Here is a 16,179-nt window from a genome sequence, read left to right as displayed (position 1 = left end):
TTTAAGTATAATGGTAGCTGTAGGTTTACGACAAATGCCCTTAAGTAGACTGTAATATTCCCTTTGGTTGCTAGTTTGCTGAATATTAGCATGAATGGGTGTTGTAAGCTTTTTGTTTATTTGGCATTTAATGAGATAATCTGATAGGTTTTTCTTGTTTAGTCTTTTAAGTTAATACAGTAAATTACATATATCAATTTTCAAATGTTAAAATAATCTTACATTCCTGGAATAAACTTCACTTGGTGGATTTCTATTTGGTAACAGTTAGGAATTTTTGCATCTCATGTGGGAATACCAGTTTGTAGTTCCTTTTTTTTTTTTTTTTTTTTTTTTTAAATAATATCTATGCCAGTTTGGGTACCAGCTATATGCTGGCCTCATAAAATAAATGAGGAGCTGTTCCCTTCTCCCCTGCTTTCTGAAAGAGTTTACCTAGAACTGGTATTATTTCTTCCTAAAATGTCTGGTAGAATTCACTAGTGGAGCCACATGGGCCTAAAGTCTTCATTATGGGAAAGGTTTTTATTAAAAATTAAATTTCCTTAGAACTACCCTATGACCCAGCAATTGCACTACTAGGTATTTATCCACAGGATACAGGTGTGCTGTTTCGAAGGGACACCTGCGTGTTCATGGCAGCATTATCAACAACAGCCAAAGTATGGAAAGAGCCCAAATTTCCATCGATGGATGAATGGATAAAGAAGATGTGGTATATATACACAATGGAGTATTACTCAGCAATCAAAAAGAATGAAATCTTGCCATTTGCAACTTCATGGATGGAACTAGAGGGTATTATGCTAAGCGAAATTAGTCAGTCAGAGAAAGACAAGTGTCAAATGACTACACTCATATGAGGACTTTAAGAGACAAAACAGATGAACATAAGGGAAGGGAAGGGAAGCAAAAATAATATAAAAACAAGGAGGGGGACAAAACAGAAGAGACTCTTAAATATGGAGAACAGAGGGTTACTGGAGGGGTTGTGAGAGGGGGGATGGGCTACATGGGTAAGGGGCATTAAGGAATCTACTCCTGAAATCATTGTTGCACTGTATGTTAACTTGGATGTAAATTTAAAAAATAATAAATTATTTTAAAATTTTAAATTTCTTTATCAAATATTTGTCTATCTCTTCTTTGTGTCGGTTTTGGTAATCTTTGTTTTTAAAGAAATTTGTCATTCAAGGGTGGAATTTATCTGTACAAAACTGTTCACAGAATCTCCTTTTAATCCTTTTAATGTCTATAGGATCTATAATAATGTCTCCTCTTTTCATTCTTTATATGGTAGTTCGTGTTTTCTTTCTTTTCTCCTTGATCAGTCTTATAAGACATTTACCAAATTCAGTAATCTTTTCAAAAAGCCACTTTGACATTGTTGATTTTCTCTATTGTTTGTTTTCTATTTTTTTGAATTCCACACATTTTTATCATGTCCTTTTTCTATTTATTTCTAATTTATTTTGGTTTCTACCTTAAGGTAGAGGCTTACATCAACTTTACATCTTCCTTATTTTCTAATAAGAGCATTAAAAGCTACATATTTCTCAAAACAATTATACATTTTTCTCTAGAACTGCTTTTGCTGCCTCCCCCACATTTTAATGTCTAATTTTTATTATTGTTCAGTTCAGAATATTTATAATATCCTTTGTGATTTCTTTCTTGACCCCTGGGTTATCTAGAAATGTACTGTTTAATTTTCCAAATATTTAGGGATTTTAGAGGCATCTTATTGTTACTGATTCTCACTTTAATTCTATTGTGATCATGAGATATACTATGTATGGTTTCAGTTCTTTTTTTTTTTTTTTTTTTTTTTTTAGCATTTATTCATTTTTGAAAGGCAGAGAGAAACAGAGTGTGAATGGGGGAGGGGCAGACAGAGAGGGAGACACACAACCCGAAGCAGGCTCCAGGCTCCGAGCTATCAGCACAGAGCCCGACGTGGGGCTCGAACTCACGGACCGAGAGATCATGACCTGAGCCCAAAGTCGGCCGCTTAGCCAACTCAGTCACCCAGGCGTCCCTCAATTCTTTTAATATTTATTGATCTTTGTTTTATGGCCCAGTAGATGGTCTCTCTTGAGGACTATTCCGCACATAGTTGATGTGAATGTACAATCTGGAGTTGTTGGTAAAAAGTGTTTTATAAATGTCAATTTTGACAAGCTGATTGACAGCACCGTTCAAATCCTTTTGTATCTTTATTGTTTTTATTTTGCAAATTATTGACAGAGAAGTGTGAAAACAGTCCGTTATGGCTATGCATTTACCTATTTCTCCCTTGTCAGTCCGTTAACAATGGCCACCCTGGGTAAAGGGCATACTGAAATTCTTTACACTCTTCTTGCACCTCTTAAGTTCACACTAAATGAATGCCTAACTTCCCTACAGAGAAACCTAAGCTGATAGCCTCTAGTCCAGGTAAGTTTAAAGTCTAAGTTCAGAAGGATCTAACAATACCAATGTGGTATTTCTTCCAACACCGAATCTGGAAACGTATTCCTTATTCTCCTTGGAAGGGGCAAACAGGAGTCTAAATGATTAGATCATTTTGTCAAGGTCCCCAAGGAAAGTCAGTGCTAGGTACACGAGCCATCCTCCAAATTCCTCTGAAATCCATCATATGAAAACTTCTAACCCGAGGATTTTGCTTCTCAATTTAGGAATGGGAACTAGTATTATTTTTTTTCTTCCCTCTCTGCACGTCCTCTCTTTATACTGATGCACACAGACCAGTGTCTGATCCTACATGTGTGTTTTGGTGGTTTCTCCCATAAATATTAGATGATAAGCAACAGTCCCACCCCCACCAAAGATTAACCCTTGAATCCTTATAAACTCTAACAGAAGGACTTAAGGAATAAGAACTTTATGATTTTAGGGGTGCCTGGGTGGCTCGGTCGGGTGAGTGTCTGATTCTTGATTTGAGCTCGGGTTGTGATCTTGTGGTTCGTGGGTTCAAGCCCCGCATCGGGCTCTGCGCTAACAGTGCAGAGCCTGCTTGGAATTCTCTCTCTCCCCCTCTCTCTCTGCCCCTATCCTGCTTGTTCATTCACTCAAAAAATAAACTAAAAAAAGAACTTTAGGATTTTATTTTATTAATTTTTTTTTTAACGTTTATTTTTGAGACAGAGAGAGACAGAGCATGAACGGGGGAGGGTCAGAGAGAGAGAGGGAGACACAGAATCTGAAACAGGCTCCAGGCTCTGAGCTGTCAGCACAGAGCCTGACGCGGGGCTCGAACTCACGGACCGCGAGAGCATGACCTGAGCCGAAGTCGGACGCCCAACTGACTGAGTCACCCAGGCGCCCCAGAACTTTAGGATTTTAAATAAGCACAACTGAATCACTAAGGGTCCTCAGAGAGAGAATGAATTTTTTTTAAAAAAGCAAAATTGACATGCCATCCCAGTACTGTGCGTACCTGAAGAACCGGCTTTTGTCCAAGTCCATAGAGTGGCACTCTCGTTTGCTGCTGCTAACCTCTGCAGTCTTCACTACATTGGTCCAGTGGATAGGAGCCTTACAGAAAAATACGCCCAATCCCTTGGGCCGGGCCTGTAGCCGCCAAGAAGTGAGATGTAAAGGCACAGCAAACGAATCCCCTGGCATGATGGCAGGCAGCACCACAGGCTCTGGCACAGAAAACAAGGGTCAGCATCTTCGGGGAATGGTCTCCCACCCAAAAGGTTGACTCTCTCAGGATAAAATGGGGACAGACTATGTCAAAACTCACTGTCGGGAGCTGACGGGCTATCCAGTCTTAGTTCCATTGGTGTCTCAAGCCTGTTCTTCACAATGAGGGCAGACCGGACGGTGATGACTTTCCGAGCACTGCCTTCCATCGTCACGGCGAAGACCACCCGGACAGGCGGGAGCGAAGAGAACTGTGAGTAAGACAGGAATAAAAGCACCACAGCTGTGCTCGTGAAAAAGCACACAAAATACAGCAATACCAACTAGGATGCCTAAGTCAAAAGCATCTTATTACTCTAACCCTTCAGTGAAATTAGTCATTCAACCCTAAAACCACTCATCTTTAATAGGCATGAATATCCTACAGATAGACCCCATGAATGTAGCCAATCTTAAACATTTCTAGAAAAAGACAGATACTCTACTCAGACGTGGTGTCACAAAGTGTATCACAAAGAAAAATCAGTCCGAGGCCTCTAGACACATTATAAAGACACTAAAACCCATAATAACCTATTAAATCTTCCAAGCTTCCTGCAATTTGATAAGAAACTGTCTGCTGGAAATCACCCTAATGCCCTTGGGTTCTTATACCTCAGCCCTTATATGGAAACTGTGAACGACACTTGTTTTCAACTCTACTGGAGGGGACTAAAGATCATCCAAAGCAACCAAACGTTCAGAAACACTGAGGTAAGACTTTGAAAAACATGAGATGATTTACCTTCTGTGGTATTTTTCTCTCAGATTAACATTAAAGCGAGAAACACTCCTTCAACACTAACAATGGGCTGGATACTACCCAACACACACAGAAAAACAGAAGGAAGTCTTCTGAGATTAGAGCCTGTCTTTGTAAAATCCGCAGAGTGTAGGAGAAAGAGTTGTCTGCATTGGTATGCCTTTCACAGGAACAATAATTACTTTTTCCCCCTAAATGTCATAAAAATTACTCTCTAGGCCCATGCCTGTAGAAGAAGCAACATTTGTCTTTCAAAGAGCTTTAAAATCAAACTTCTCTCTCTTCACAACTTTTTCAGCTCTGTCCAATAATCACTCTTGCATCAACGGGACACCGAGGTTCCGAAACTCAACAGAGCGGAGGGAAGTCATTTAGTTTTGGTCTTGGGTTGCAGCCACTACTTTCTTTTTCCATGTGTTCATTCACACATCCAACACACGTTTTGTTTTACTATCAAGTGCCGAGATTTTTCTTTTTTTAAAGTATAAAACCCCACATCAGGTACACCAAAGAGAAGGTTTCTGCAACTACCATTCTTTGAATGAGTGTCCAGAACATACTGACAGTGCTGCTTTTTTTTTTTCAATGGAGAAACAAATGACACTACATCCAAGCTTTTCATATTGCCAACTTTTTTATTAAAACAAACAATATGTGGAAACCAAACTAATGAACAACAAAATGAAGAGCTCCTCCATGTTTTGAACCAAGACTTCCAGGAAGGCCCAATGAAAAGACAAACTATCTGGGGCGCCTGGGTGGCGCAGTCGGTTAAGCGTCCGACTTCAGCCAGGTCACGATCTCGCAGTCGGTGAGTTCGAGCCCCGCGTCGGGCTCTGGGCTGATGGCTCAGAGCCTGGAGCCTGTTTCTGATTCTGTGTCTCCCTCTCTCTCTGCCCCTCCCCCGTTCATGCTCTGTCTCTCTCTGTCCCAAAAATAAATAAACGTTGAAAAAAAAAAAAAAAAAAAAAAAAGAAAAGACAAACTATCAGTTTCTGGAGGGTTTTCAGAGGGACAGAATCCCAGCCAAAATCATCACCAAAGCCTCTGCTGACCCAGCCTGGCAAAGCCCCGAAAGAGCCAAGGCCCAAGAATAATAGTTTTAAATCTTGACACCGCTGCTTCTTAAACATACCTGAAATCTCACATTTCAAAACCTACTACCGTCAGAAGAAAGTAAAAGCACAAATATGAAAAGAGTTTTTTAATGTCATCTTCTGGTGATGTTTCAAGAGCCAAATGGGGGAAAAAAAAAAAATCTTACTATTTTTCATTCTTATTTACTTTTATGACCTTGCAACTAAAACCTAGGAAATGCATACAGCCACAGAGGGTTACTTTATATTTTAACTTAGAAAGAGAAGGGGACCTTGAACCACAACATGGGTGTTTTCTCCTCCTCCCCTGTTAACGCTAGGTCTAACATACCAAGTTAGTTCAAACGCTTTCTTGCAGGTTCTTATAAAAGGAAGGTAATTGTTAACAGAAAAGGACAAAGGTCAGTTTCAATCACACATAGGTCATGAAGTCCTGGGATCATCAGGACATCTATGTATGGTTGAAACGCAGTGTATACAGTCAATAAACGCAGTGACACAGGAAAACCATACTCACATAAACCTGGGGATGAATAATATTCGTTCTGCTGCCCGGGCTGCCAATCTAAGAAAAGATTCCAAAAGTCAGAGAGCCAGCGCAGACCTCAAATGACAGGCATCGTTAAATTCAATGACAATGTAATGTGCTTGAAAGGGTGGGATTTCTAAATAGTCTCAGTAAAGCGTGGTCCATCGTGAAGAGAAAACGTGTTAGAGGATATGGAAAAGGCAATATTCATTTTACAACCATTCCATGTACACGGAATTTCTCCAGGACACATCAATACAACAGAAAGGTATCTGTGGGGTGGGGGTGGGGGGGGGGGATGGTTCCTTTCCTTACTAGATGGAAATTTAGGCGGGAACGTAATCTGGAAAGAAGGCTTCCTCTTCTAAGAAACTCGGGGCACAAGAGCAGAAGTGGAGAGAGAACAGTGTTCTTGGAGGGAGGGTATTTTTCATGAATAAGGGAGCATGGGGAAAGCTGTGAGGCCTTTGCACTTTCCTCTTCATCACTGGCTACCCCGAAACAAATGCAGTTATCCTCCGAAGTACGACCGGGTCCTGGGTGGGAGCCCCTGAGGCGGCCACGCCAGCTGCAACGCCAGCCTCTACCTGCGTGTCCCAGACAGGGAGGCCGCCTGCGTCACCGCCCAGGCTGGCCCTGCCACCCCGAAAGACTGCAGGCTGGGGTCACGTCAGGGCAAGCGTGTGTGAGAGGATGTGTGATCAGAAAATAAGTAACGACGGTGGACATCTGTCCTTATGCCAGAAGGGAGGAGAGTGGAGACACAGAACTAGAAGGATCAAGGAACAGCACTACAGAAATGTAAAGAAGGCCGTATATAAAGGAAGCAGAACGGTACGTGCGAGTCGAGCCAGTACACACGCGTCTGGCAGATTAGCACACTGCCAGTCGGGCTAAGTGAGTACGAAATGGGTCTGCACAGGTGAGGTAATATATGGATCTCGTTTTTGGATCTCGTTTCTCTGCTGAAATTGACCACTGGCGGCTTATCTACATATTGACTACGACCGCCTACGACTGACCCAAAATATACTTAGGTCTTCCTGCTAGAGCTAGGAGCAAGATTTCACTAGAGCAGAGTGACAGGCTTAACCTGTCTGACTGGCTTTCAGGGCATGTGGCCGGGGCACCACGGTGCCACTAAATACCCATTCTAGAGCCACACACCGTAGAGGAAGAGGAATTCTTATCCGGTGCTGCATAGCGGAAAAATGTCCCGACTTTGTCCACAGACACCGGGCTCACTTGCTCCCAGCCGTTCACTCTCACTTGCAGCTGATGAATCCGGAGGTCGTGGGTGTGTCTACCAAGGAGAACACGGAAAAGCATGTTAAGCACAATCGGAAAAAGGGTAAGAAAGCGGACGCAAAGAGTCAAATCTGATTTACCGTATAAAGACCTAAAAACCCAGTTGGCCAAGCCTTTTTGAGGATTACCTAATGCGAGAAAAATCAGGAGAATATTTTTAAGCGGGTGTTACACTTAAAACAAAAGTGCAAGCTCCGTAAAGCTTGAGCAAGAGCGCGTTTACCCTGCCTTTGTACAAACTTTGCAAGTCCTGTGCACAAGCCCAGCTTCTTCCCCCACCAGCCCCCACCCCAAGCTCGATAAAATGACGTCAGGTATAACCATTGCAGCGGGGTGGTAAAATTGTTGCACCAGCAATTCCGTCACATAACCGTACTCTCGGAAATGCGTAAGATGGCATTTTCTTCTTGGCTCCCTACTTCTCTTGGAACCACATTCAGTTGTTTGGCTTCGGTCCTACAAGACTACAGACAGGTTATGAGAGACGGAGCCCTCTGAGCGTTAGGGCTGAAGTCCTCGGCTGAAACTAGAGCAGAGAAGGCAGGGGGCAGAACAGGAGGAACGGGAGGAAATTGCACATTTAATTCTATTTTAGATTTTGCCTAATTCAAGCCAGAAGCCTGAAATGGGGAAGTGGACTTGGGGCTGACAGGAAAGGGGGAGGGAGGCAGGGAGTGGGGGTACCGTGCGCCAAAGAGCTGGAAAAGCCAGAGAAGGCATTTATTTTGATGAATTCAAGCAGAACAGTGGGACTTGAAAAGCGTTACTGGACGGGTATACTAAAACGGAAATGACAAAGAGGTCAAACCCCTTCTGTCACAACGGAGGCCGTGCTGATTAAGAAATGCAGCCAGCACTTCCACAATTGGCTTCTCCAGGAACTTTGTGGAACAGGAAAATGCTCCCCACTCATCCCTGGAAATTCTACCGTGGCTTCCAGGTACGTGTGCCCAGCACGGTGATTTTCTAAGCTCCGTTTTTCCTGTGTAATCACCGAGGGGGCCCACAAGTTCAGAAGGCCTGCCACGAGGGAATGATGTGTGCTGGTACAAGTGACACATGAGGAAGAACTGTCTGACTCGGGGGCAGGTTTGCACGCAAAGACTTAAAGCACACGGAAGCAGAAGACCACGGAAGGCTGAAGCCGAGCTCTTAAATTTCAGCCCTGCTTAAAAACGGGTATGAGGCTCAAATGCTAAAATCTTAACCTATTCGCTATCCACCCGATAGCCCTTCCACTTAAACATGTTTGCAAATAAAAGGACATTTTATGACCTCTCAGTAACCAGACAGAACCTCTTTCACATTTATTCCGGTCCTCTGGCTGGCTGTTTCAAGAGCGCACTGGCCAGCAGTCTCCCCAGATGAGTCATTCTTATCCTCCTTAGAATCAGAAGTCCTTATCATTATTGGCCCTGCTTCCTGAAACCACTTGCTTGCTAAGAGTGCTATGTGGCACGTGCGTCTCTTAAAGCTAAAACCGACGTGCTCGGATAACCTTTTAAGAATAGCATGTCATGCCAGTTGTGGAAAGAGTAAGTCACAGGGAGACAAGCACAGCACAGGGAATATAGTCGGTGGCCCTGTAAAAGCGCTGCGTGGTGACAGATGGCAGTCGCACCTGTGGCGAGCACAGCCTAATGGAGAGCTGTCCAATCACCAGGTTGTACAGCCGAAACTAACGTCACACTGTGTCAACCATACCTCAATTACAAAAAATTACAACACACAACAAAATCAGGTCACCACTGTGCCATAAAAACCAGGCTAGGACACAATGAACTTGACAGCTGCTCTCCATCTTTTGGCCAAATTATGGGAAACACACTGGTTATCAGCTCATGTGTCAAATAAAGGGATAATTAATGGAAACGAAATGTATTTCCAAGACACTGAAAGGAAACCCTGATTTTCAAAATACCTTTTAAAAATAAAACATTAGGGGCACCTGGGTGGCTCAGTCGCTTAAGTGTCCGACTCTTGACTTTGGCTCAGATCATGATCTCACAGTTCATGAGTTCGAGCCCCACGGTGGGCTCTGTGCTGACAGCTGGCAGCCTGCTTGGGATTCTCTGTCTCCCTCTCTCTCTGCCCTTACCCCCACTCTCGCACACAGGCACATGCTCTCTCTCTCTCTCAAAATAAATATTTTAAAACATCATCATAATAAAAAGATAAAACATTAAAATCATTAATAAAGGCAAGTGAAAACGTAAAACACTAGAGACTATCTTTTATAATATACAGATATATATAGTCTATTTGGTGGGGAGGAAGAGAACACACAATGCTTTACCTGTGTCTTAGCTTTCCTCTTGCTTCAAATTCAAAGGGAATCTCTTCACCCGTGAGGACTTCCCGCCATTCGCTGACATTGTGAGCATCATCAAGAAACGTTCCATTCCCTTCTGGAACGAGCCCTGGACTCCCACTGTGGGACAGTGCAGCCCTGGAACCAAAGCAGACAACGCCAGCTTGTCCCTCTTTCTCGCTCGACTCCCTCTCACCAGAGCTTGGTGCTGGAGGCAGAAACCCTCTGGGCACTCGATCTACATAAGAAGGCCATACAGCCTGGCTACCAGGATAACCTAAAAGGTCAGTAACCACAGTTATCTTTGTGACCATCACGGCTTCTGTGAAGCTTTAGAAACAGCTGAAAGCTATCACTGCACAGCCACTTACCTCCAGCAACAGAGCCCAGTACACAGGGAGATGTGTAAACTCAGTCATGAGTTTTAAAGGGAGTTTTTAAGTGACTATCTGGAATGGAACAGACCTAAACTGCTTCTAAAAAACAAACATCTCCTCTGAAGCATTATCATACTTAGTGGAGGCAGGAGAAACGTGGCTTCGAGTCAGCAGATTCTGTTACTTATTTCACGCACCTCATTCCCTAAATTGGAAAGATCAGCATATATTTGGAGGGTTGAGCCAAGGTCTACATAGGCAGAAAGCTGGTAGAGAACATTGTCACTCCGCCCAGGTAACCTCTTTGTTCTCCAAACTCCACCCGCTTCCATCTGGGGTGAATTGCTTTAAGTCTAGAAAAGAATTCTTGGTGGGAGTTTAATATGGGGAATGTTTTCAAAGCCATCTTGGAAGAAAAATGCAGGCTGTTTGGTTTAATAACCACATACAGCTTCTTTTCAAAGGGGTTGGGGGTGGAGACTGAGAAAAGATGGGGTGACTTCTCCCTCCCACCTTCATAGTCACACCCCTAACCTGCTGGACTTTTACCTTAAACGTAATGGGCATCAGGGCCAGGATCGTAATCTGGGTATTTGAGACTCAGGACCTACTTCTCTGGCCACAGATTCCACCTCCCTGACAAAATCCCAGCAAGACAGCAAGTTACTGACTCAAATACAATCCCAAGGGCTTCAAGAAGGAGCCCACCTTGCTCTGCTGGGCCGGCACACAGGAGCAGGTGTTCCTTACCTGGTGGGTGTGGTGGTCAGGGTGGCAAACCACAAAGTGCAGCCTGTGTGATTCCTCAGAGCAAAAGGGACAAAGGGCTGCCGGCGCTTGGGGGTTTTCACCTCTGCTGTGGGCAAACGGAAGGAGGCCGTTAGCATACCCCTCCATCTGAGCAGCAGAGACCCCCGCCCCACAGCCGCACACAGGGCCCCTAACCGTCTCTTGTGCAAAGGGGCCGACGGCGGCTGCGGCAACAGACGCAGAGCCACCACAGGTGTGTTGACAGGACTCTCAGGGTCTCCACGTCCTCTGCTGCCTGCTACGTGGCGACCGTCCCCCTACGACTGGCTGTGACGAGGGACTGCTCCCAGCCCCCAGGCCTCCCACAACTCTTGTGGGCCTGCATTCAGGAGAAGGTGCCCGGCCCTACCCAGACGATAGCAAGACACAGCACACATCCTTGTTCAAACGTTGTCCAAAACGCCTACACTTTAACAAACACGCCCTTCCTAGAGCAGCTACACTTCAGTCATATTATGCACGTTATAGCAAAATAAAAACATTCTTTTCTATTCTCTTAAATGCATATTTTCCCCCCTCCCTCCCTGGAAGATCAGAAATCTACTATCCCAAAACTTTTTACATGAGATTTTTAGTTGTTGTTGTTGTTGTTGTTGTTTTTTAAACATAATATGTATAGCACCATCTGCCGTGGGCACTACGGGGACTACAAAAGGAGCACAAAATATGATTTCTTTTCACAGAACAGCTTCCTATCAAGGACACTGGAAAGAAATGGTGATCAATCACAAAACTGTAAGTAACCAAATCCCAGAGCCCTGACTAGAAACACTGGAAGGAAACAGACAAGTGGGAGACCGTGCAGCCAGGAGTGGCTGTCCAGCGCCCAGCGTGCCTGGAGACCCTTCTGCGGCACCGCTGCCCTGCCGTGCGGTCTGGCCTGGACCGGCGGGTCGGGAGGACGGGCACGGCTCTGCTCACCCAGGGCCCACGTCTCCTCTGCCGGTGGCCCTGGGAAAGTGGGAGGGGGCGGCAGGAACCGCAGAGGCAGGGGCCCCGTGCTCACACTGCCCATGCGGCCAGCTTTAAAGCAGAGAAACAGCCCAAGAAGGACCCGGACCCAAATGGTCTGCAGCTGCGGAAAATGACATCTAGGAGTGACTGAACTGCCCACGGACAACACGAGAGCAAAATTAGATTCATCTTCCAGGACCACATGCTTCCGGCCAGCAAAACAAGAAGGAAACCTGCAATGGGCCGTGCCTTCTCCCACTGCTAGGCTAAGGCCTGGGCTGGGATCGTGGAAGTCAAGAATTGCCGCTGCTGCCTTTTAAAAAATAATCACTTGCTTTTCTTCCCCTTTGTGCCTTCTAAAGTTTTCAGAAGTTAGTTACTAGAAACGCTGCAAAAAAAAAAAAAAAAAAAAGCAATTACAAGCTAAGGCAAGTTCTATTTCCGAAAGGACAGTGGCTCAGGGGAGTGAGTCTAAGAAACGGTTGGTCCGATGAAGAGTGGTCTGCAAGGCGTCCCCACAATTCTGTAGTTAGTCTTTAGAGATGCCCCACCTACTTGCAGTGATCGTCTCCTAGACTATCTCCTAGATGACCACCCAGAATATACCCATTTCTCGTGCTCTCATACCAATAGCCTCACTTAATTCACAAGGTTGGCTTTAAAAAAAAAAAAAAAAAAAAAGTTCATCGAGTACAAAATTAAGGAACAGCCATGAGGCTAGTGACCAGGGCAGAGGGGGGAGTAAAGATTTAAGAGCTGTCTGCAGGGGCACACAGCCCTTACTGTGGCACCTTGAGAGGCACCAGGCGTGCAGGGAGACGGCTGCTTTATGACAGCAGATAAAGGACCCAGGAGGAAAAGAAGCCAGATGTGCCTTCATAGCCTACTGTGAGCCAGACTGTAAGTTTCCATTTGCAAATTAGGTTAAAAAAGAACAGCTGGCAAATGGCTTTGATCACACTGTCACACAGAAGGAAGTGCTAGGACTCCACATCCAGATAGTCGCAAGCGCACCGCTCTGGAATGAAACAGCCTGGGGAGGCACACTGCTTAGGGCCCCAAGCTTCTTGCGTGGATTACACACAACAGCACAGGCTTCAGCAGCCCGCTTCTCTGAGAATAAAAATACACGGAGTGCTCACAAATCCAAACCCAACAGCAGGGGACAATCTGACATCTCCTGCACTACAGCCCAAATCAGCTGTGAACCTGCCTTTGGCACGACACAAGAGAACAAAACTCCCAAGTCCACCCAAGAGAGAATAGCATATTCCCTTGTGGCCCCAGAAAATCTGCCTCTAGTCTAGTGACCAGACCTGGTTTCTTCACAGGCCAAGAGAACCCGAAGCTCCTCACGTCCAACTTGGGCTTCGTGTGGCTGAGGAAAGTTCTAGCCTGCTAGACTTGTTTCACAGAGCAACGTGGCCCTTATAAACGTGCTTTATAAGCATCCAGTCTACCAGAAAGGACCTGGCTTGTAAATCAGAAGAAACAGATTAAAGTCCCAGGTCTGCTCCTAGCTAGTCATGTGGATAAAGGCAAATTTCTCAGGCTCTCTCAGCCTCCATGTCCTCATCAGCTACGGGGAATAAGGTTTTGCTTAGCCTGAAAGATTAAATAACAGAGGTAGAAAGGCTTAGAGTATAAATCCATCAATAAGTGAAGATTCAATCGCGGGTTTCCTTTGTGAATCCTCTCCCTAAACATCCATCTGCACAAAACCCTGGCAGAAAAAAACCCACTGTACTGCCCCCGTGTATGAATATTCCTGATCTGAACAGAGGAAGCTCTAATGGTCTTTTTTACAAAATACATCACGACCCGGCAGGATCTGGGGTCAGCCAAGTACATACACAAACCATAAACTGCCCTCCTTCAAACTAGTGAAGAAGTGAACATCGTGGGATTCCAAATCCTTGAGGTTTATGGTCTCCTCTATCATATTTACTCATTAGTCAAATTCTCAAGAAAGCTTAAATAAAGGGTCAGAGACAGAAATAAAGAACATTTTATTTTCTATCTCTGAAGCACTCAATTTATAGCTAAAGAAATCACAGTTTGTGTCTAAGCAAATATTTACCGGGAAATTTTTTCTTAGCTCAATTCCTGATCAGGATAGCTATTCCCCAGACCCCCTGGCATTGCCCTAAGAATAAACATTCACTGACGGGCGCCTGCATGGCTCAGTCAGCTAGGGATCTGACTTTGGCTCAGGTCAGGCTCTCGGGGTTCGTGGGTTCAAGCCCCGCGTCGGGCTCTGTGCTGCCGGCTCGGAGCCTGAAGCCTGCTTCGGATCCCGTGTCTCCCTCTCTGTGCCCCTCCCCCACTCACGCTCTGTCTCTTCTCTCAAAAGTAAATAAAACATTTAAAAAATTGTAAAAAAAAAAAAGAATAAATGTTCGCCGGGTATTCTATAAACAAAGCGCTGCCTGATGGAGGACGGCTTTCCTCCATTTACTTGCTTTTCGAAGTAAGAAATCACCTCTGGCGCTGGGTATTTCTGCACCAGCGCGCAGCGGACACCGCGGAGCTGAGGGTTGGGGCAGATGGACGATGCAGCGTTAAGAGTCAGCACTGCACCTGCTTCTGATAGGTCACCGTACTCATCAGTGGGAAGTGCTCTTCCCTGCTTCTAAAGCACAACATTCCCAACTGGGGATATCCCACTCGGCTCCCATTCACAGAAAATTGATGTACAAGGCAGTTCTTCAAACAGGAAAAGAAAGCAAGCCCTCGCTTGGCTATACTGTACCTCTAGCATAGATCTGGTGCTCTAGGTTAGTCAGACTGGCTGTACTCCTAGTTCTAAGGTAGACAAGGGGGAGGCCTGGTAGACAGGAGAGACAAAGTTAGAGGGTAAGAATAAATACAGTGAATAAGAAGACTCACCTCCAAAACGTTAGCACAGAGAGAGCATGTGACAAAAATCGCAAGCATCATGCAGTTACAGGATCATTCCCTTCAGTGACCGCTAACAGCTAAAAGAGCACTTGACAAAGTGAGCGAGACATTTTTATGCTGGCTTTGACTGTGGACGATGTGTCACAGGAGCACGCCCCTCTTTTTTCTTAACTGGGGAAAGAAAACGTAGTCCACATTCTCTTTACACAGAATGAAAAGCCTTTTGAGGATTTTTCACTTAAAGCGTGTATGCTCTTACACGGCATGGAAAAGTCCCCGAGACCAGTCAGGACAGACTTGGGTGCTCCAGTCCACTTTGCAAAGGCAGTAGCAGCAGGAGGCTAATCCCCCACGGGTCTCAAAATTTCAAGGGAAAGAGTCCATCTGTGTTCCGGGTTTAAAGAGTCTCTGCCAAGGAGCTATCTCGTGATATTACTTACATTAGAAATTAAACATGGAAGCTTTTAGAATATTCACATTTGATATTTCCATAAAATGTCCTTTGAATACAAAACTCATAAACTCATGCCACCCACGTCTACCTGCAGGAATCTCAGCCCTTACTGAACAAAGCCAACAATGATGTCAAAAATGAGGCCACTGTTTTCTTTCCCCTGCTAAAGAGACAGTGAGAAACCAGCGGCTCCGTTAGGTGGGATTTCATATTAAGAATCTCTCTTTCAAGGGCTTGTTTTGAAGCCCGCCCAAAGAAAATGCACAAATTTGGGGGGACTGTGACTAAATGTTCGTGAGCAGGACCCGAGAGATGCGATCGGTTCAAGAAGGTTCAAGTCTACTGACTTTCAAAACAAATGCCCCATATTAATTTAGTAGACCTGCTGAAGGAATACAATGCCATCCGCCATACGTGGTGCTACTCAGGAACCTCCAATAGGAAAGAGGTTTGGAAATGTAGGTATATTCTCTCATGTCTAAATAAAAAGATATGCCTTTGTAAGCCTAAGTAACCATAAAGATCTGTAAGTAAATAAAAATCCAGCTTTAATTTAGCACCGGCATTTAACACAGATAAGGCAGCTTATTAACTATAAGGAAAGAGGAGAAAGTGTTTTTTAAAAAGGTGGGAGGGTGGGGACAATAGAAAGTCCTTCATCAGAATCCTGAAGATCGGGTCTTCCCTGTGTTTACACGGGGTCGGGATTCAAGATCCCCTTGTATGAGTAACAACTTCAGAAACACTCTCTCTAGGACATACTACATATTACAAAGATTACTTAGAGTCTTCTGGGGAGACTGTTACATTCTTTGGACATGCAAATTGGGAAGGTTCGAGGAGGAGCCAGAATTGAGGCTGAGGCTATCTGAAAAGCCCTGGCTCCTAAGCAATGACCTTGAGACTCAGAAGCAACAGCCTGGGAATACAGAGAACAAGCACGGCTAACATTTCCCTGTCCCTCCTTCTAGAAGTACAAGGCAGA

The 16,179-nt window shown here is 44.7% G+C and overlaps 1 protein-coding gene across 8 annotated transcripts in view; it reads right to left on the bottom strand.

Annotated features, from left to right (window-relative positions):
• The window catches only part of VPS13D (vacuolar protein sorting 13 homolog D), a 257,770-nt gene that overhangs the window by 144,546 nt on the left and 97,045 nt on the right, over positions 1–16,179 (bottom strand). For 5 of the 8 annotated variants that reach the window (XM_045475674.1, XM_045475679.1, XM_045475680.1 and 2 more), the window contains 7 exons: positions 14,592–14,666; positions 10,826–10,931; positions 9,684–9,836; positions 7,247–7,382; positions 6,068–6,115; positions 3,752–3,902; positions 3,440–3,650 (listed from right to left, as the gene is read on the bottom strand). In XM_045475674.1, the coding sequence (XP_045331630.1) occupies positions 3,440–3,650; positions 3,752–3,902; positions 6,068–6,115; positions 7,247–7,382; positions 9,684–9,836; positions 10,826–10,931; positions 14,592–14,666 (880 nt within the window). The remainder of the gene's footprint in view (positions 1–3,439; positions 3,651–3,751; positions 3,903–6,067; positions 6,116–7,246; positions 7,383–9,683; positions 9,837–10,825; positions 10,932–14,591; positions 14,667–16,179) is intronic. The other 3 variants (XM_045475675.1, XM_045475677.1, XM_045475678.1) reach the window with 3 other exon arrangements.

The sequence above is a fragment of the Leopardus geoffroyi genome, chromosome C1 (assembly GCF_018350155.1).
Source record: "Leopardus geoffroyi isolate Oge1 chromosome C1, O.geoffroyi_Oge1_pat1.0, whole genome shotgun sequence".
Classification (NCBI taxonomy): domain Eukaryota; kingdom Metazoa; phylum Chordata; class Mammalia; order Carnivora; family Felidae; genus Leopardus; species Leopardus geoffroyi.
This window is presented reverse-complemented; position numbering and strand designations above follow the sequence as displayed.